Source organism: Mesoplodon densirostris, chromosome 18 (genome assembly GCF_025265405.1).
Source record: "Mesoplodon densirostris isolate mMesDen1 chromosome 18, mMesDen1 primary haplotype, whole genome shotgun sequence".
Lineage (NCBI taxonomy): Eukaryota > Metazoa > Chordata > Mammalia > Artiodactyla > Ziphiidae > Mesoplodon > Mesoplodon densirostris.
Window position 1 is genome coordinate 54,644,075 of NC_082678.1, and position 21,914 is coordinate 54,665,988.

A 21,914-nucleotide genomic window follows, 5' to 3' on the forward strand; every position below is an offset into this window, starting at 1 on the left:
GAGAGAATCTTACACAGAAGAATACACATACACATTCACAAAAAGAGAGCAGGGGGAAAAATCAAAAACCTTGCTCTCCAAGTCCACCTCCTCAATTTGGGATACTTCGTTGTAAAAAGAGGAAAAGGGCGAGAAGTCTGAAATCTTGCTAAGTCCACCTCCTTAATTTGGGATAATTCGTTGTAAAAAGAGGAAACGGGGGGAAAGTCTTAAATGTTGTCCTCAAAGTCCACTTCCTCAATTTGGGATGATTCGCTGTCCATTCATGCACTCCACAGACGCAGGGCACATCAAGTGGACCGTGGAGCTTTAATCCGCTGCCTACGAGGCTGCACAGAGAGATTTCCCTGTCTCTTCTCTGCTCTCACAGCTCCCTCCCTGGTCTCAGCCTTGGACCTGGCCCCGCCTCTGCGCGTAGGTCGCCGGAGGGCCTCCGTTCTTCGCTCAGACAGGACGGGTTTAAAGGGGCCGCTGATGCGGGGGCTCTGGCTCACTCAGGCAGAGGGGAGGGAGGGGCGCGCAGTGTGGGGCGGGCCTGCGGCGGCAGAGGCCGGCGTGACGTTGCACCAGACCGAGGCGCTCCGTGCGCTTTCCCGGGAAAGCCGTCCCCGGGTTCCGGGACCCCGGCAGTGGCGGGGTGCACAGGCCCCCCGGAAGGCGGGGCGGACAGTGACCCGCGCTCGCACACAGGCCCCGCGGCGGCAGCAGCAGCAGCAGCCCCAGCGTCCCACGCCCGTCTCCGGGGTCCGCGCCTTTAGCCGCGGCTCGCGCCCGTCTCCGGCGCTTCCCAAAGCAGCCCTCTTAATGCCCTCTCCTCGCGCACCAGGAAACAAAAGGGAAGAAAAAGCCTCTTGCCTCTTCGGCAGCTCCAGACCCTTTCCCCGGACTCCCTCCGGGCTAGCCGTGGTGCACTAACCCCTTCAGGCTCTCTTCCTGCCGCCAGCCCCAGTCCTCTCCCTGCGCTCCGACTGAAAGCCGATATCCAAGCCTCAGCTCCCAGCCCCGCCCGCCCCGGCGGCCAAGCAGACAAGCCTCTCGGGCTGGTGTGTGCCTGAGGGCACCGATCCTCTGTGCCAGAATCTCTCCGCTTTGCCCTCCGCACCCCTGTTGCTGTGCTCTCCTCCGCTACTCCGAAGCTTTCCCCCTCCGCCACCTGCAGTCTCCGCCCGCGAAGGGGCTTGTAGTGTGTGGAAACCTTTCCTCCTTCACGGCTCCCTCCCACTGGTGCAGGTCCCGTCCCTATCCTTTTGTCTCTGTTTATTCTTTTTTCTTTTGCCCTATCCAGGTATGTGGGGAGTTTCTTGCCTTTTGGGGGGTCTGAGGTCTTCTGTCAGCGTTCAGTAGGTGTTCTGTAGGAGTTGTTCCACGTGTAGATGAATTTCTGATGTATCTGTGGGGAGGAAGGTGATCTCCGCGTCTTACTCTTCCGCCATCTTCCCAGGGTCCCCTTGAGATCTATTATTTACCTGAAAAAGAATTTTAAATATCTTTTGAAAGGAATCTCAATGAGCTACAAGAACGTGGAGAAAGACAATTCAACAAAATTAGTCAAAAAATATATACACAAACAAAATAAGAAGTTTAACATGGAGATAGAAAATAGAAAATCATTTTAAAAAAATTCCTTGGCTGGAGATACAATGAATGAAATTAAAAATACAATAGATGCCATCAACAGCAGAATGGACCAAGAAGAATTTGTGAAATAGAAGACAAGACCTTTGAAATTATTAGTCAGAGGAGAACAAAGAAAAAAGAAGTAAAAAGAGTGAAGAAAGACTTTGTGATCTATTGAATACCGTCAAAAGAAACAATCTGTGAATTATTAGAGTCCCAGAAGGAGAAGAGAGGGAGAAGGGGGCAGAAAGCTTATTTAAAGAAATAATGGCTAAGAACTTCACAAATCTGGAGAGAGATTTGGATATTCAAGTTCATGAAGTTCATAGGTTCCCAAACAAACTCAAAGAGATCTTCTCCAAGACATGTTGTAATAAAACAGTCAAAAATCAAAGACAGAGAGAATCTTAAAAGTGCAAGAGAAAAGAAGCTTGTAACTTAGAAAAGCAACTCCCATAAAGTTGTCAGTGGATTTCTCAGCAAAAACCTTGCAGTCAGAAGAGAGCTGGATGTTATAGTGAAAGTGCTGAAAGAAAAAAAAAAAAAAAAAAAAGCTGCCAACCAAGAACACTCTACCTGGAAAAGCTGTCCTTCAGAAGTGAAGAAAAGAAAAAGATTTTCCCCGATAAACAAAAACTGAGGGAGTTTATCACCTCTAGACCTGCTTTACAAGAAATGCTGAAAGGAGTTCTCCAAGCTGAAATGAAAGGACATTAATTAGTTATATGAAAATATACAATACACTGGTAAAGATACACATATAGTCAAATTCAGAATACTCTAATACTGTAATACGATTTTACACTTAACTCTAGTACAAAGGTTAAAGGACAAAAGTATTAAAAATAAATATAGCTACAATAATTTGTTAATGGTTACATGATACACAAAAAGGTTAATTGTAACATAACAAACATAAAAGGGGGATAAATGAGTAGAGTTTTTGTATGCAATCAAAGTAAAGTTGTTAACAGTGTAAAATAGACTGTTGTATCTATAAGATGTATTATGTAAGCCTCATGGTAAACACAAAGCAAAAAACTACAGCAGATACATGAAAGATAAAGAGAAGGGAATCAAAGCATACCACTATGAAAAAGCATCAGTTCACAAAGGAAGGCAATGAGAGAGGAAGAAAGGTTCAAGGGAACTACAAAATATTAAGAAAACAATAAGAAGGCAGTCCTAAGTCCTTACCTACCAATTATTACTCTAAATGTGAATGGATTAACTTCTCCAAAAAGGGCATAGTGTGGCTGAATGGATTAAAAAGACAAGACCCAACTATATGCTTCCTACAAGGGACTCACTTCAGTTTTAAGGACGCACACAGGCTCAAAGTGAAGGGGTGAAAAAAGATATTCGATGCAAGTAGAAACCAAAAGGGAGCAGAAGTAGCTATACTTATATCAGACAGAATAGACTTTAAGCCAAAAACTGTAAGAAGAAACAAAGAAGGTCATTATACAAGGATAAAGGTGTCAGTTCATCAAGAGAATATAACAATCATAAGTACATACGCACCCAATATTGAAGCAACTAAATATATTAAGCAAATACTAACAGATCTAAAGGGAGAAATAGACAACAATATCAGAAGGGGACTTAAATACCTCATTTTCAATAATGGCTAGATCATCCAGACAGAAAATCAATAAAAAAATATTAGACTTGAACTATACTTTAGACCAAATGCACCTGACAGACATATACAAAACATTTCATCTAACAGCAGCAGAATACACATTCTTCTCAATCACACAAAAAACATTCTCCAGGATAGATCATATTATAGATAATAAGTCTTAGCAAATTTAAAAAGATTGAAATTATGCCAAGTATTTTTTCTGAACACAATGGTATGAAACCATAAATCAATAACAGGAGAAAAACTGGAAAATTCACAAATATGAAAATGAAACAACACACTCCTGAACAATGGGTCAATGAAGAATCAAAAGGGAGATCAAAAAAAAAAAATCTTGAAACAAGTGGAAATGGAAAAGCAACATACCAGAACTTATAGGATGCAGCAAAAACACTCTAAGAGGGAAGTTTATAGTGATAAATGCCTTCATCAAGAAAAAAAAAAGATCTCAAATAAACAACCTAACTGTACATCTTAAGAAACTAGAAAACAGAGGAACAAACTCAGCTCAAAGCTAGCAGAAGGGGCTTCCCTGGTGGCGCAGTGGTTGAGAATCCGCCTGCTAATGCAGGGGACACGGGTTCGAGCCCTGGTCTGGGAGGATCCCACATGCCGTGGAGCAACTGGGCCCATGAGCCACAACTACTGAGCCTGTGCATCTGGAGCCATGCTCCGCAACGAGAGGCCGCGACAGTGAGAGGCTGGCGCGCCGCGATGAAGAGTGGCCCCCGCTTGCCACGACTAGAGAAAGCCCTTGCACAGCAATGAAGACCCAACACAGCCAAAAATAAATAAATAAAATTTAAAAAATAAATAAATAAAGCTAGCAGAAGAAAGGAAATAACAAAGATCAGAACAGAAATAAATTAAACTGAGTCCAGAAAAACAACAGAAAAGATCAACAAAACTAAGAGCTGTATTTTTTTGAAAAGATAAACAAAAGTTGGCAGTTAGTTACACTGAGAAAACTAAGAAAAAGAAGAAAGAAGGCTCAAATAAATAGAAGACTCAAATACATATAAAATCAGAAATTAAAAAGAAGACATTACAACCAATACCACAGAAATACAAAGAATCATAAGGGACTACATGAACAATTTACACCAACAAATTAGATAACCTAGAAGTAATGGATAAATTCCTAGAAACTTACAATCTAACAAAACCAAATTATGAAGAAATAGAAAATCTGAACAGACCAATAATAAGTAAGGCGATTGAATAGGCAATCGAAAATCTTCTAACAGAGAAAAGCCCAGGACTAAAAGGTTTCCCTGATGAATTCTACCAAACATTTAAAGAAGAATTAATGCCAATTTTCCACAAAGTCTTCCAAAAATTTGAAGGGGAAACACTCTCAAACTAATTTTACGAGGCCAGCATTGCCTGATATCAAAGCTAGACACTACAAGAAAAGAAACCTACAGCCCATGTTCCTGATGAATATAAATGCAAAAATCCTCAAAATATCCCAAGCTGAATTCAAGAGCACATTAAGAGGATCCTATACCATGACCAAGAGGATTTATCCCTGAGACATAACTATGGTTCAACATACACAAATCAATAAATGTGATACACCACATTAATAGAATGAAAGATAAAAACCACGATTTTCTCAACAGATGCAGAAAAAGCATTTGATGAAATACAACATCCTTTCATGATAAAAACTTTCAACAATAGGGGTATAAAAGGAACATACCTCAACATAATAGAAGCCATAGTTGACAAGCCCACAGCTAACATCACACCCAACAGTGTAAGGTTGAAAGCTAAAACGGTGGTTTTAAAACGTGTCTGCAAATTCTTTTACACTCCTTACATTAAGATACATGGTCTATGTTCCCTAGCCTTGCACCTGGGAGCCTAAAAGGAAAATGGGGAAATTCCTTTCATCTCCTTGGCCTTGGTATCCCTACCTCCTTCCTTGTTCTACAGAAAGTGTTTTATTTCAAAAAGCAGGACCCTTCATAACAGCCAGAGGTCACATCCTGTGGTCTGACTGGGTATAGCCCCTACCTCCCCTACCACTCCTTATCTTAGAGGGAAAACAGGCCAGCATCAACTCACACTTTTCTCTTTCATCTCCTAACAGCTTCCTCAGGGCAGGGTGATGGCTCGGCTGATTTATTACTCCATGCTGTGACTCATCTAGAATAATAAGGGCCTCTCACCCACTGACTTTCTCCCTATTCCTGTGTGCTCTCTATAAAAAGTAGGCAGAGCCACCAGAGGGGAAGAGAAGCTGAGATCAGCTCAGAAACCAGCAACTGCCATGGTGAAGCTCACGTCCTCACCCTCCAACATAGAGGTCTCTGTAGTCCTTCTGTGTCTACTACTCACAACAGCCACCTTCAGCACCCAGGTGCTCACTCAGCCATGTAAGCCCCCCTCTTCTTCCCTTTGAAGCACATCACCCCATCTCTAGGTCATGATGGGCCTTCAGAGCAGAAGGGTACCCACACTCTCACTTTAACAACTGTTTTTACAAGATCGGAAAAGTCTGAGAAGGATAAGGAATAAGCTTGACTGCATGGCTGCTCCTGGGCAAAGCTGGGATGGGAATTCCAGCTGTGGACCCCAAATTCAGCTCCTTCCAGAACTCCAGCTCTGGAAATATGATCCCAGTGCAGTTACTACCCTGGCTCCTTTCAGCAGTGTTTGGGGATCAGGACAGCAAAGATGTCCAGATATGGTGGAGGACAAAGGAGACCCAGAATCTGGACTCCAGTGACGTAACTCTGCAGAGGCAGTGGGTATCAGGAAAACTCATGACTGGGCATAGATTGGCTGGAGCCTAATAGAGGACCCATACCTGAGGTCCTCTTGCCCCAAGGAATTGTAATATTCTATTCGCCCCTCCAAGCATGTCAGCCCAGAGTTGCCGTCAGTTCTTCTCCTCTCATTTGGTGATGGTGCCCTCCCACTTCACAGCACATGCAAGTGAGACGGAGAGTTTAAGGAACACTTCAAAGGGCAGATCACTGGGTTTAGGATGGGCAGTTTCCCTTTGCTTTGACTCCTCCTTCTATGGTTCTCTACTTTATAAACAGAAAGCCCTGGAACACAGTCTAAGTAGCCTTTCTTTTGTTGTTTCCCTCAGAAAGAATTAATCATTCAACCACCTGCTACTATAGACTCACCAATAAGTAGATCGCCATCCAGAAGCTAGAGAGCTACAGAAGAATTATCAGCAGCCAGTGTCTCCAGGAAGCTGTGACGTGACTGGACCACGACCACCCACGTTCAACCCTCGGTCCTGAGTTCTTCCCCCGGGGCAGTGAATAGGGTTATTATCAGACTGAGTTGGAGATGCTTTAAACCATCTCTAATCCAATTCTAGAAATTTTCCATTGGGAAAACTGAATTCAAGAAAATAAAGAGACTTCTCCCTCCCAGGTCCTGTCCAGTCATTGATTCAGCTCTACAGTTCCTTCATCCAGGAGCCAGGATGGCTTCCCCTGCACCAGCAAAGGCAGCTGCTTCTCCTAAGTCCCCTTCTTCCTCCTCCATCCCTGGGGAAGCTCCATCATCCAGACTATCAGGCCAGGCATGTTTCCTATACAGTAGGTTACACTCCCATGCCTGAATACTCAAGGCTCCCCGTCTAACTGTGCCGTCTCTCCTCCACAGCTTCAAGCCCAAACTGGTCAAGGAGGTCTGTGCTAACCCCAAGCAGAAATGGGTCCAGGATGTCAGGACAAGAAAACTCAAACACCAAAGCTTTGACACTCATGGGTGCACTGAAGCCAAGCTGGCACCTGAGAAACAATTAATTTATATTCCCTATCCTTCCCAAGATGCATTCGGAGATAATTTTATTATAATTCTAAAGAATGTGAGCTTTGCATAATAATTTGAATCATAGTTTTTCTTCCATAGTATTTTATATTTTTAAAAGTAATATTCTAATTTAATGTGACATGGAATTAATTCAGTTAATTAATTTAATAAAAGTGGGATTTAAATGCAGACCCTTGGACACATCACATCACATCTGTACCCTAAAAATGACAGGATGCTCCTCTCCCCTCTACCTCACTGATTTGCCATTAAAAACCTAAAATGTGTGGTATTGATTAGACATTCAGCAGCAGCAGCAAGGAAGCTAATATCTCAGGTTGAAGAGATGGAGGTTCATGTTACAAAGGGTCAAAGTTGTGAGGTCCTGTCTGCTGAAACTGTAGCTCCAAGGAGAGAGTATGAAAAATATACATTAGTTATATATTGGTTGTTTTTGTCTTCATTTGTTAAAATATTGCAAGAAAGAGATGAGCTCAGAAAAGAATGGACAGGTTTGTTTTGTTTTGTTTTGTTTTTTGTGGTACGCGGGCCTCTCACTGCTTTGGCCTCTCCCGTTGCGGAGCACAGGCTCCAGACGCGCAGGCTCAGCGGCCATTGCTTACGGATCCAGCCGTTCCGCGGCATGTGGGATCTTCCCGGACCGGGGCACGAACTCGTGTCCCCTGCATCGGCAGGCGGACTCTCAACCACTGCGCCACCAGGGAAGCCCAAGAATGGGCAGGTTTTAAAGTAGAAATGAAATAGAATAAAGTCTCCAGATCCAGGACCTGAGATTGTTGGGAAAGCCATCTGTTTCTGGGTTCCAAACCTTAAAAGAAGGAATTTAAGGGGAAAAAGTAAAAGGATTTTAGTAATAAAATTCAGAAAAGGAGCTCTTAGTTGGATGAAGTGACTTAGGGCAAAATCAGATTGAAGTTGTTGCCTTGCCATTTCAAGCCCCATTAAGAAGAGGGAGAGAAAGAGAAAGAGAGGGAGAAGAAAAAGCAGAAACCATTTGAGAAGTTTATCCAGAAATAAACTTGGGCTGTGGTTGTTGGCATATGAAATTGACTGAGTGGAAAGGTATCAGCCTACTAAGTTATCAAGAGAATTATACTATATTGCCATTAAAACAGTGAATGAATGAGCTTGGACTGGAAAAAAAACAAAGAGAGAAACCATTGACAGTTCAAGATGAAAACAAACTCCAAATACTACAGTGCAGCAAGCAGTCTTCAAAGGCTGCAGAGCCCCCATAGAAGGTCATGTCTCTCTTCCACACCCACTTCAAAGGTGGCCAAGGGGAATAATGTGAAAGGAGGTCCTCACAAAGGCAATCAGGAGCCAGGGTCAGAAAGACAAAAGAGACTCCCCAGATTGCAGAATCAAGCCTCATCAAGGGTGAGGGACTTTTCCAACCTCTTCCTGAAGGACTGCAGGATTGCTACAGAGTACTGTCCACTGGGGTCTACCATCTTCCCCTCCATGAATGAGGGTGTTGATGGCAAGTAGCCTGTCCTCTGCAAACTTGATATATTACATTAGGGGCAAACAGTTTGTCTTTTTAGTTCACAAGTCAGTGGAAAAAATATATCCGTATCTTCACCTGACAGAGAGGACCACCTGCCATCCAGAGATCCTGGACATATAGGTTGATGCAATGACTACATAGGACCTTGGGTTGTCTCTCTCGGGGATAGGTTAATTGTGTTAACCTATGTTGAGAAGGAAGTGAGCAAAGGACAGACTATGATAGAAACTATTATCCCTAATCAAAATTCATGTGTTCCTCTTCATTTCTCAGCCTCCTTTGTACTTAGACTAGAGTCATGTGATGCATGAAGGTCAACAGGATGTAGACAGATGTGATATAAACTGCTTCCATGCCTGGTTCTTTAAAACATCCTTCACAATCTATCCACTCTCTCTCTCCCTGCCTCAGTGAACTTGGAGGCCACATGTTCCAGATGGTGGCTGTAATTTACAAACAAACTGGATCTTGGCCACTCCTCAGAAGAGAGCACTCTTGACAAGGCAACCTGACCAATATCAGGCTGTGACATAAACAGAAAATAAATGTTGCAATAAGCTGCTGAGATTTTCATGATTGTTACTGTTGAAGCATAGGCTAGCTTTACTGTGACCAATGGCTCAGGAAAATACTTCCAGCATTCTGTGCCTCAGTTTTACCCTTTGTATGAAAGATTGAAGTTGATTGCTCCAAAAGGACTACATGAGATAATATAACAAACAATAAGAGTCTTTTAAATATAAGGTCTTTTATTTATCTATTTATTTATTTATTTTTATAATTTTTAGTGGGGTATAGTTGATTTACAATGCTGTGTTAGTTTCAGGTGTACATCAAAACGAATCTGTTATACATATACATATATCCACTCTTTTTTAGTTTCTTTCCCCATACAGGCCATTACAGAGTATTGAGTAGACTTCCCTCCCTGTGCTATACAGTAGGTCCTTATCAGTTATCTATTTTATATATAGTAGTGTGTATGTGTCAATCCCAATCTTCCAATTTATCCCTCCCTCTCTTACACCCCTGGTAGCCATAAGTTTATTTTCTACATCTGTAACTCTATTTCTGTTTTGTAGATAAGTTCATTTATAGACTTTTTTTAAGATTCCACATATAAGTGATATCATATGATATTTGCCTTTCTCTGTCTGACTTACTTCACTCAGTATGACAATCTCTAGGTCCATCCATGTTGCTGCAAATGGCATTATTTTGTCCTTTTTATGGCTGAGTAATATTCCATTGTATATATGCACCACAATTTCTTTATCCATTCCTCTGTTGATGGACATTTAGCTTGCTTCCATGTCCTGGCTATTGTAAATAGTGCTGCAGTAAATATTGGGGTGCATGTATCCTTTCAAATTACAGTTTTCTCTGGATATATGCCCAGGAGTGGGATTGCTAGATCATATGGTGGCTCTATTTTTAGTTTTTAAGGAATCTCCAGACTGTTCTCCATAGTGACTGTACCAGTTTATATTCCCACCAACAGTGTAGGAGTGTTCCCTTTTCTCCACCCCCTTTCCAGCATTTGTTTTTTTTGTTTTTTTTTTTTTTGCAGTATGTGGGCCTCTCACTGTTGTGGTCTCTCCCGCTGCGGGGAGCACAGGCTCCGGATGCGCAGGCTCAGCGGCCATGGCTCACAGGCCCAGCCGCTTTGCGGCATGTGGGATCTTCCTGGACCGGGGCACAAACCCGTGTCCCCTGCATCAGCAGGCGGACTCTCAACCACTGCGCCACCAGGGAAGCCCTGTTTGTAGATTTTTTTGATGATGGTCATTCTGACCAGTGTGAGGTGATACCTCATTAAGGAAACAGTCCCATTTACTATCACATCAAAAAGAATAAAATACCTAGGAATAAACCTATCTAAGGAGGAAAAACACCTATACCCAGAAAACTATAAGATATTGATGAAAGAAATAAAAGATGACACAAACAGATGGAGAGATACACCATGTTCTTGGATTGGAAGAATCAATATTGTGAAAATGACTATACTACTCGCAGCAATCTACAGATTCAATGCAGTCCTTATCAAATTACCAATAGCATTTTTCACAGAATTAGGACAAAAAATTTTACAGTTTGTATGGGAACACAAAAGATCATGAATAGTCAAACAATCTTGAGAAAGAAAAACAGAGCTGGAGGAATTAGGCTCCTGGGCTTCAGACTATACTACAAAGCCACAGTCATCAAAACAGTATGGTACTGGCACAAAAACAGAAATATAGATCAGTGGAACAGAATAGAAAGCCCAGAGATAAACTCACACACTTATGGTTACCTAATCTATGACAAAGAGGCAAGAATATACAATGGAGAAAAGAGAGTCTCTTCAATAAATGGTTTGGGGAAAACTGGACAGCTACATGTAAAAGAATGAAATTAGAACACACCTTAACACCATACACAAAAAATAAACTCCAAATGGATTAAAAAGACCTAAGTGTAAGGCTAGATACCATAAAACTCTTAGATGAAAATATAGGCAGAACACTCGTTGACATAAATCACAGCAAGATCTTTTTCAATCCACCTCCTAGAGTAATGAAAATAAACAAATGGAACCTAATGAAACGTAAAAGCTTTTTCACAGCAAAGGAAACCATAAACAACATGAAAAGACAGCCCTCAGAATGCAAGAAAATATTTGCAAATGAAGCAACCGACAAGGGATTAATCTCCAAAATATACAAACAGCTCATGCAGTTCAATATCAAAAAAACAAAAAACCCAATCAAAAAATGTGTGGAAAATCTAAATAGACATTTCTCCAAAGAAGATATACAGATGGTTAAAAAGCACATGAAAATATGCTCAACATCACTAATTGTTAGAGAAATGCAAATAAAAAATAAGGTCTTTTAAATATAAGGGTTTTTTTCAGAGCAACTTTGAGAAGCAGGCTTCACTCCTATAAATGATTTCACAGGAGAGGAAGTCACTTAAATTCCCTAAGCCTCTGTTTTCTCATCTTTAAAATGGACTTAATTAGACTACCTACTTCGTAGGTTTCGTGGGAGGATTCAATGAGTCAACCCATGTGAAGTGAAATAATATGGTAGCTTGCGTAGATTACTGAAGTTAGCATTGTTATTGAGAACTTGCTATTTGCTAGACATGTTAGAATTTTTTTAATTAATTTATTTATTTATCTTTGACTGTGTTGGGTCTTTGTTGCTGCATGTGGGCTTTCTTTAGTTGCGTTGAGCAGGGGATACTCTTTGCTGCGGTGCGCGGGTTTCTCATAGCAGTGGCTTCTCTTGTTGCAGAGCATGGGCTCTAGGTGCAAGGGCTTCAGTAGTTGTGGCACGGGCCCAGTTGCTCCACGGCATGTGGGATCTTCCCAGACCAGGGCTCAAACCCGTGTCCCCTGCATTGGCAGGTGGATTCTTAACCACTGCGCCACCCAGGAAGCCCATAGACATGTTAGAACTTTTATACTAACATATATTGGAAGGTAATTTTCCTCCAAAAGTAACAAGAAACTGCAGACTTGGTCTCAGTGACCCTTGAGAAAGAGAGGTAACAGACCCTATTTTGCATGAGGGAAAACTAGGTCCAAGGACTTCATTGTGCTAAAATTTTCACAAGACGGATGTTCTCGAATCAGCTTACCCTAAAACACACCACGTGAGAAGAGACCTTCAAGATGCCAGAAGAGTAAGATGTGACGATCACCTTCCTCCCAACAAATACATCAGAAATACATCTACATGTGGAACACCTACAGAACACCTACTGAACGCTGGCAGAAGACCTCAGACTTCCCAAAAGACAAGAAACTCCCCACATAACTGGATAAGGCAAAAAAAAAAAAAAAAAAAAAAAAAAAAAAAGAAGAAGAACAGAGACAAAAGAATAGGGACAGGACCTGCACTCTGAGAGGGAGCTGTGAAGGAGGAAAAGTTTCCACACACTAGGAAGCCCCTTCACTGGTGGAGACGGGGGGATGGGAGGAGGGAGAGCTTCAGAGAAACGGAGGAAAGCGCAGCAACAGGGGTGTGGAGGGCAAAGCGGAGAGATTCCGGCACAGAGGATCGGTGCCGACCAGCACTCACCAGCCCGAGAGGCTTGTCTGCTCACCCCCCGGGGCAGGCGGGGGCTGGGAGCTGAGGCTTGGGCTTCGGTTTGATCCCAGGGAGAGGACTGGCTACGTGAACACAGCCTGAAGGGATTAGTGCACCACAGCTAGCCGAGAGGGAGTCCGGGGAAAAGTCTCCACCTGCCAAAGAGGCAACAGATCATTGTTTCGGGGTGCGCGAAGAGAGGGGATTCAGAGCACCGCCTAAATGAGCTCCAGAGATGGGCACGAGCCGTGGCTATCAGCGCGGACCCCAGAGAAGGGCATGGGACGCTAAGGCTGCTACTGCAGCCACCAAGAAGCCTGTGTGCGAGCACAGGTCACTATCCACACCTCCCCTCCTGGGAGCCTGTGCAGCCCGCCACTGCCAGGGTCCCGTGATCCAGGGACAACTTCCCCGGGAGAATGCACAGTGCGCCTCAGGCTGGTGCAACATCACGCCGGCCTCTGCCGCCACAGGCTCACCCCGCTTTCCGTACACCTCCCTCTCCCCGGCCTGAGTGAGCCAGAGCCCCCTAATCAGCTGCTCCTTTAACCCCGTCCTGTCTGGGTGGGGAACAGATGTCCTCAGGCGACCTACATGCAGAGGCGGGGCCAAATCCAAAGCTGAAACCCGGGAGCTGTGCGAACAAAGAAGAGAAAGGGAAATATCTCCCAGCAGCCTCAGGAGCAGTGGATTAAATCTGCACAATCAACTTGATGTACCCTGCATCTGTGGAATACCTGAAGAGACAACGAATCACCCCAAAATTGAGGCAGTGGACTTTGGGAGCAACTATATATATATATATTTTTTTCCGTTTTCTCTTTTTGTGATTGTGTACGAGTATGATTCTTTGTGTGATTTTGTCTGTATAACTGTGCTTTTATCATTTGTCCTAGGGTTCTCTCTGTCCGTTTTTTTGTTTGTTTGTGTGTTTAGTATAGTTTTTAGCGCTTGTTATCATTGGTGGATTCGTCTTTTTGGTTTGGTTACTCTCTCTTTCTTTTTTTATTATTTTTTAATTCTTTTATTTTTAATAATTATTTTTTATTTTTTATTTTAATAACTTTATTTTATTCTATTTTCTTTCTTTCTTTCTTTCCATTTTCTCCCTTTTATTCTGAGCCGTGTGGCTGACAGGGTCTTGGTGCTCCAGCCAGGTGTCACACCTGTGCCTCTGAAGTGGGAGAGCCAAGTTCAGGACATTGGTCCACCAGAGACCTCCCAGCTCCATGTAATATCAAATGCCAAAAGCTCTCCCAGAGATCTCCATCTCAATGCTAAGACTCAGCTCCACTCAACAACCAGCAAGCTACAGTGCTAGACACCCCATGGCAAACAACTAGCAAGACAGGAACACAACCCCACCCATTATCAGAGAGGCTGCCTAAAATCATAATAAGGTCACAACACCCTAAAACACAATACTGGACGTGGTCCTGCCCACCAGAAAGACAAGTTCCAGCCTCATCCACCAGAACACAGGCACCAGTCCCTTCCACCAGGAAGCCTACACAACCCACTGAACCACCATTACCCACTGGGAGCAGACACCAAAAACAAGGGGAACTATGAACCTGCACCCTGCAAAAAGGAGACCACAAACACAGTAAGTTAAACAAAATGAGAAGACAGAGAAACACAAAGCAGATGAAGGAGCAAGGTAAAAACCCACCAGACCAAATAAATGAATAGGAAATAAGCAGTCTACCTGAAAAAGAATTCAGAGGAATGATAGTAAACATGATCCAAAATCTTGGAAATAGAATGGAGAAAATACAAGAAACATTTAACAAGGACCTAGAAGAACTAAAGAGCAAACAAACAATGATAAACAACACAATAAATGAAATTAAAACTTCTCTAAAAGGAATCAATGGCAGAGTAACTGAGGCAGAAGAACGGATAAGTGACCTGGAAGATAAAATAGTAACTACTGCAGAGCAGAATAAAGAAAAAAGCATGAAAAGAATTGAGGACCGCAGGCTTCCCTGGTGGCGCAGTGGTTGAGAGTCCACCTGCCGATGCAGGGGACACGGGTTTGTGCCCCGGGCCGGGAGGATCCCACATGCCGTGGAGTGGCTAGGCCCGTGAGCCATGGCCGCTGAGCCTGCGTGTCCGGAAATTGAGTTCTTTGTAGTGAGGGGAATGGACCTAGAGTCTGTCATACAGAGTGAAGTAAGTCAAAAAGAGAAAAACAAATACCGTATGCTAACACATGTATATGGATTCTAAAAAAAAGATAAAAGAAATGTTTCTGAGGAACCTAGGGGCAGGAAAGGAATAAAGATGCAGATGTAGAGAATGGACTTGAGGACACGGGGAGGGGGAAGGGTAAGCTGGAATGTAGTGAGAGGCATGAATTTATATATACTACCAAATGTATAATAGATAGCTAGTGGGAAGCAGCCACACAGCACAGGGAGATCAGCTCAGTGTTTTGTGACCACCTAGAGGGGTGGGATAGGGAGGATGGGAGGGAGAAGCAAGAGGGAGGAGATATGGGGATATTTGTATATGTATAACTGATTCACTTTGTTATAAAGCAGAAACTAACACTCCATTGTAAAGCAATTATACTCCAATAAAGATGTTAAAAAAATAATAAAAATAAAAAAATAAAACACACTACGTTGCCTTAGGGATTTTGTTAGTGGTCCCCAAGCTTAAGGTCTCTATTCTTTTTTTTTTAAGAAAAGATTGGAATAAATGAATATTAATGTCTCTTTCAATTCTGTGTATAACTTTGCATTATTAGAGGAAATCTGGAGCAAAACAAACAAGGAGTCCAGTTTTCTGGGATCCTTGTCCACTGATCATCAGTCATTCTTTGGAAAACACTCAGGAAGGTCAGATTTCACAGTGGGAAGACACACATTCTGCCCATCACTCAGAGTCATTCCTGACCAAAGCCCCACATTTATCAGGCTCCAGGCCAGAGGCAAGTAATGGGTCCAACTCACGTCACCACTGAGTGACGAACTTCTAAGGAAGAGAGACGCAACAGCCAGTGAAGCTGTCCCGACTTGTAAGAGACAGCCAGGCAACTGGACAAAACAGCTACTGAACTTAAATGTTTAAAGATTTAGTTTATTTCTACCTACTGAGGTTTCTCTGATCTAGATGAAATATAGAGCTTTGAAGGGAAACACAAGAATGTAAAGTTCCTTGCTAACAGGGCCCTCTAAAATCCCAGGAGAGTTATGAAATTATTCCTCCTAAGAGGACATAATCACTCAACCTTGTCAGCCAAACATGTTTGAATGTTCCAAACTTGTTATATTGACACAGCTTTGAAGAGCTTGGCTCCTCCACTAGTGTAACTCAGGCATTCTTGGAGAATGTCCCTTGCATAACATGCCTTTATTTGGGAGCAGCTGGGAAAATTGGGGAGCAGATGTTGACGAAACCATCTGGCCAGACTCAAGGTCCTTTTCTAGCATCCCCTGGCCCACAAAATCTGCCCCATTTCTAAACACTAATATATAGGAATTTCCAATTACAGAGTAAGAGAGTGATCACTCCACTGAGCACTTTATATATATATTAACTCATTTATTTCACCCAACAATTCTCTAAGGTAGGCATGATTATTAGTCCCATCTTAACCTAGCAGAGAGTGGCTCGTAAGTTGTCCATGGTATCCAAGCTAATTAGTGGCAGAGCCATCACCGAAACTCAGGATCCTGATTCCAGAGACCACACTAGACCACTTCATCTGGAGCGGAGCAGGAAAGAGCAAGGAAAATCCAGATTTCCTGGTCTCTACTTGGTTCCTTTTTAGGTACTTGTAGACCAGTTACTCTAGATGGGAGCTGAGAGAGCATGTAGGCCAGTAAGTGGACTCTCTTAATCTTGTGTCCATGATGGGCATGAACAGTCAGCCACATCACTGTCATCTACTAATGCAAGGCAAGGCCTCAGAGTCCTTCTCAACACATCTCTCTGTGCCACCTGTACCAATTTGATATGGGAGTGTAAAGGAAAAGCCCAGAAAGGGCCTTGCAGTGCCTCCATACCAGTATTCAATTCTGTATTCACCGCAGTGACCCCATTAAAGACTTTAATTAAGGACCTCATTAAAAGACCCCATTAATAATGACCTCCCCTTGCACCATCTCCTACTAGGAGGCCTAGTGTTGTGCACAAAGAGGATACATGTGGGTTTTTGCCTCTTTCTCTTTGATATTTTTAGCCATTGGGCACCTTGTCTGCAATGTGTGCTCAGGGAGTGAGATTGAACTAGATTGCTGGTTTTCCAAATGTGTTCTTTGAATCCTTGGGGTGTGAGGGCATGTGGGCCAACTATTATGCTTCAAACAGACCCAATCCACTACAGTGTATTTGATGAACAAGCTTTGGCTATTTGATTCCATTTGGAAAAGGCTTTAGCAGCTGAGCAAATAGTTTAGAAATGCCCAGGAACCTCCATACTGTTTTCCATAGGGGATGCATCAATTTCCACTCCCACCAATAGCATACAGGGGTTCCCTTTTCTCCACATCCTCGCCAACACTTACTGTGCCTTGTCTTTTTTATAAAAGCCATCCTAAGAGGTGTGGAGTTTTACCTCATTATGGTTTTGATTTGTATTTCTGGGGAGATGTTTGTCAAAGTGTACAAACATTCAGTTATAAGATGAATGAGTTCTGGGGGTCTAATGTACGACAAGGTGACTCTAGTTAATAATACTATATTATATACTTGAAATTTGCTAAGAGAGTAGATCTGAAGTGTTCTCACCATGCACACCCCCCAAAAAGTTAACTATGTGTGGTGATGGAGGTGATGGATGTGTGAAAATTAATTAATTTAAATTTAAATTAATTGCAATAATCATTTCATAATGCATGTGAATATCAAACCATCATACTGTACACCTTCAATATATGCAATCTTTATTTGTCAAATTTCCTTAATAAAACTGAGTAAAGAATGCACAGGAAGTCAAGATAAATAAGAAATATTCAGTTCTGATGTACTATAACACTAAAATTCCAGGGCACTAAGATTCTGTGACCACTAGATTGAATTATGGGGTGAGTTTCTCATGTGCTACAATTCCTGGGTTCCCAGAGACCAAGCAGTGTTCAGAGCTGCTGAGCTCTCTCTGTATTTGGATGGGAGCCTAGTAAAAGTTTTAGGGCCCCTTTCTGGCCTCTAAAATCCTAAAGACCACCACGTGAACACAGGGACCAGGGAAGGTACTTGAATCTCCTCACCTCTTCACGCCCTTGGTCTCCCTGACTCTTCCCCCACTGCAGATGGTTCATTTCAGAGAAAGCAGAGCTTGCAAACATGTCCCTCTAGGTTACCATTTGTGCTCAGTCATTCCAAAAACATGCATGAATGAAAAATGCGTTTGCCGGGCCTCCCTGGTGGCGCAAGTGGTTGAGAGTCCGCCTGCCGATGCAGGGGATACGGGTTCGTGCCCCGGTCTGGGAGGATCCCATATGCCGCAGAGCGGCTGGGCCCGTGAGCCATGGCCGCTGGGCCTGCGCATCCGGAGCCTGTGCTCCGCAAGGGGAGAGGCCACAACAGTGAGAGGCCCACATACCGCAAAAAGAAAAAAAAAAAAAAAAAAAAAAAAGAAAAATGCGTTTGCCTCTTATGTCCTATTAACTTGCTGGGATCTCGAACAGCAAGTCAGGACTTGCCTTTGTCATGATTTGTTCATGACCCTGGTTAAGCAAAGGTTTCCTTGGAAGTTCCCACACCCTGTGCTGTCTTTAAAAGACATGCAGAGCAACCAAAGCTGCAGAGGGGCTGAGACAAACCCAGAAACCAACAGCTCTCAGGCTGAAGCTGGTAACCTCCCCGTTCAACATGAAGGTCTCTGCAGCACTTCTGTGTCTGCTGCTCACAGCAGCCTTCTTCAGCACCCAGGTGCTGGCTCAGCCAGGTAAGTCCCTTCTCTATGCCAAAGCTGATCACCACCAGAACCGTCAGATCAGCAAGAATCTGCAGAGACTTGCTGCAGACCCCCTCATTTTAAAGACGGGAAAACGGGTCCCACGAGTAGACAAGAAGAGCCCCGACCTCACAATCAGAGAAATAGCCAGAACTAGAAACCCAGGCTACTGAGGTCAGTCCCCACATTCTTTCCTGACATGAGTATTGAGAGTGATGTTGTGTCCATCCACAATCCGGCTGCCTTCGTATGTTTGGGGATGGGGACACACAAAAGAAAGACCCTCTCTTATTGCAGGCACAGGGGGCATTTTTGTCAGTGGTGGAGAGAAAAAAAATGCTTTGACTGTACACCCCAAACTTTTACTGGACCCCAAGACAGTTTTCAGAAACAGTGGTTAGAGGAAGGGAATGAGGTCCCAGGGGAATCTCTCAAGGTGACGTGTTGTGATTGTATCTATATGTTTGTATCATAACTCATGTTTTCATCCTCTGATGACTTAGATTTACTGCATGTATCAGTCTGAATAAGACAATGCATGCTGTGGTAACAAACAATCCTAAATTATCAAGGGCTTAAAACAACAAAGGTTAATTTCTTACTCATACTAAATATCTATAATGTATTGGCTAGAGCTTTGACTTCATATACTCAGGATTCTGGATTGATGGGGCCATTGATGGATTGGGAACATTGCTGCTTACTGTAATGAAGGAAAAGAAAGCTCTCAAGGGTCTTGCACTGACAATTACAAAAGCTACCTTAGAAATGATACTTGTCACTTTGTCTTCTCACTTATTGCTCAAAACCAGTTAATGGTTCCAATCAACCAAAAGTGACCAAGGCTTGCAAGTCTACCATGCATCCAGAAAGCAGAGAATGGAGAGTATTTGATGAACAGTATTATGACCATCACTTAGTGGCATAACTCTTCATAATGACAAAGTTGGAGCTTATTGCATTGACCAAGCTTTTTCCATATCCTTGCCTGTAGCGATGGGTCCCTACTGTACAGCTGGGGACACCAAATCAAAGGCAGAGGTACAGGACCTCAGAGCGGATGGATTCTGCCTCCATCTCTTACATTTCCTTGCCTTCCTGAAATTTCTTTCCTTACAAAATCATGCCTAAAAATTATCTACATATCATTAGTGCTCAGTCTTTCTATTCATTTCTCCCCAATTCAGTTTCTGTCCCAACCGTCTGCTGCTTTAATGTGGCCAGAAGGAAGATCTCCATTCAGCGACTGCAGAGCTACAGAAGAATCACCAACAACAAATGTCCCCAGCAAGCTGTGATGTAAGTAGACAAAACCTACCCTCTCCCAGCCCAAAATTTCATTTCTGGGGGATAGAGCTCTTGAAACTGCATTAGAGTTAACTGGAGCCTTACACTTAGAGAGTTCCATCTCTATAATCCAATCCATGAGTTTTCACAACAGGAAATTTTCCCTCTAGCTCCCTGCCTGGAAGTTTGTTCAGGTCTTACCAGTTCCTTCGAGTCAAGAGCAAGAATGGCTCTTTACTGAGCCATCAAGAGCAGCCACTGACCCTCAGCATCCCACCCTTCCTCTATCTCCTTCCTCTGCTCCCATGGCAACCCCTTCATCCCATGGCAGATGGCTCTGGAAGGTTTAGGATTAAATTGGCACAAGTTGCAAAGAGGATCCTTAATAAGTTCTTTCCCTCTCTCCCACAGCTTCAGCACCAAGCAGGACAAGAAGATCTGTGCTGATCCCCAGGAGAAATGGGTCCAGGATGCCATGAAGTACCTGGACCAAAGCCATAAATATTCACCTTTTAAAACCAAACCAATGCCTCCAAATGTTTGATTCAGTCTCCCGGTCTTCCTAAGATGTATTCTGAGATAACCTCATTCCAAAAGGAATGGCTTTTATTTAATAATTTTTTTTAAAATATTGCATATAAGTTATTGACTTTTTAAAAAATTCTCTGCCATGAATTTTTGTTACTTTTCAAATGTAAAGCTTTGGTTGGGTCCCTCCCGCTCTGTGAGCCCCAATTCAATCCCCTGCAACGTATGACTAATGCTATCTCTCTCCTCTTTAACTCCCTGGAATATTGTAAGGGTCCTGGCAAGGATCGTCGATACAAAAATGTTTTATATTTTTAAGAAGATATTGCTCTTGTGAACCAAAGGTGTGGCTCATAATGTTAAATGGAAATACATGTTATTTTAGGAATTCAGAAAAAAATATTTCTTATTACAATCAGCAGTCGTATATTTTGTGGGGAATCCACACTGAGCTGGGAGGGAGAAAGACGGAAGTAGGGGTGAGAGGTATGATTAGACGGAAGTAAGGATGAGAGGTGTGGTTATGGGGGCGGGAACTGTGTTCCTGAGAAATGGCCTTTTGGTTCTGCTGGTCTTCAATGAGATTCAGGGTAAAACTGACAAGACCAGACAAAACCTTTCCATCCCTCTAATTCCAGTCCCCAAGAGAGGTTTCCCAGACTACAGGTACTTCAGTCTCTTATTCAGCAGGACTCTCACCACCATTCCTTGCCTGGCCAGCCCCATGCTTGCCCCAGATCTCTCCCATGACCCGTTGCAACAGCCTGTGATATTCTCCCTGTGCCTGACATGACTCCTCTGATCATCCTCCAACCCAGGATAAACAGAAAAGAGACATTGGGAAGTCAGAGGAAGCCTAGATAACCCTTGACAAGAGGTTTATTCAGACTAAGACTTTATCAGCACTTAAGGAGGCTTCATCCTGGAACTTAAACCAGGTCTTCATGGATGGACAAGTGCAGGGGCTCTTTGAAAACTCTTTCAGGCCAGGCAGAAAGGAGACAGGTATCGTTTGAGCGAATGCCTAGAAGCGGGGGGGATTATAATGTGTTTATCAAGTTGGGTGGAGGCCCACTGGGAAGATGTTAGATTGGGGTCTGTGTGAAGTGGTGGGGAAATTTGAGAAGGAAGGTTGAGGCCAGTCTGTGAAGGTGGGGTGTTTATGCTCCATTCAGATAGTCATAAGTAAGATGAGCATGTCATTTTTATCACCCAAATTGGGGCACATTTGAGAATAAAAGGAGGCACCATTAATAATTATGCTGGGACAACAGATAAACATTAACACCGACCCTGGCAAATCAGAGCATCTGGTCACCCTAGTGCTAATAGACATTGAAAGTTTTGATCTAGTGGGGAAGGGGAGTGCCACGATCAGTGGGGCTTCTTCAGTAAACACCCCAATGGGCTGGAGTGGGAGGGGTAAGGGGGAAGAGCCGGTACACTCTGGCAATGTATAGGCACGAGGTTGTTAAACAACAAAAATTCTACTGAATAAGTTTAAAGGTCAAATTGGTTTTATTC

The 21,914-nt window shown here is 43.1% G+C and overlaps 1 protein-coding gene across 1 annotated transcript; it reads left to right on the forward strand.

The window, feature by feature from the left end:
• Positions 1-18,478: 18,478 nt before the first annotated feature.
• Positions 18,479-20,406, forward strand: LOC132479253 (eotaxin-like). The gene is made up of 3 exons (XM_060082807.1): positions 18,479-18,566; positions 19,763-19,874; positions 20,274-20,406. The coding sequence occupies exons 1-3, from the start codon at positions 18,491-18,493 to the stop codon at positions 20,404-20,406; spliced, it is 321 nt and encodes a 106-aa protein (XP_059938790.1). The 5' UTR covers positions 18,479-18,490.
• The last annotated feature ends 1,508 nt before the right edge of the window (positions 20,407-21,914 follow it).

Bases quoted from the DNA above. Each gene is read 5' to 3' on its own strand.
- LOC132479253 (XM_060082807.1), top strand. From the start codon at position 18,491: ATGAAGGTCTCTGCAGCACTTCTGTGTCTGCTGCTCACAGCAGCCTTC. The intron at 18,567-19,762 runs GTAAGTCCCTTC...TCCCCAATTCAG, and splicing joins CCAGGTGCTGGCTCAGCCAG to TTTCTGTCCCAACCGTCTGC. The intron at 19,875-20,273 runs GTAAGTAGACAA...TCTCTCCCACAG, and splicing joins TGTCCCCAGCAAGCTGTGAT to CTTCAGCACCAAGCAGGACA.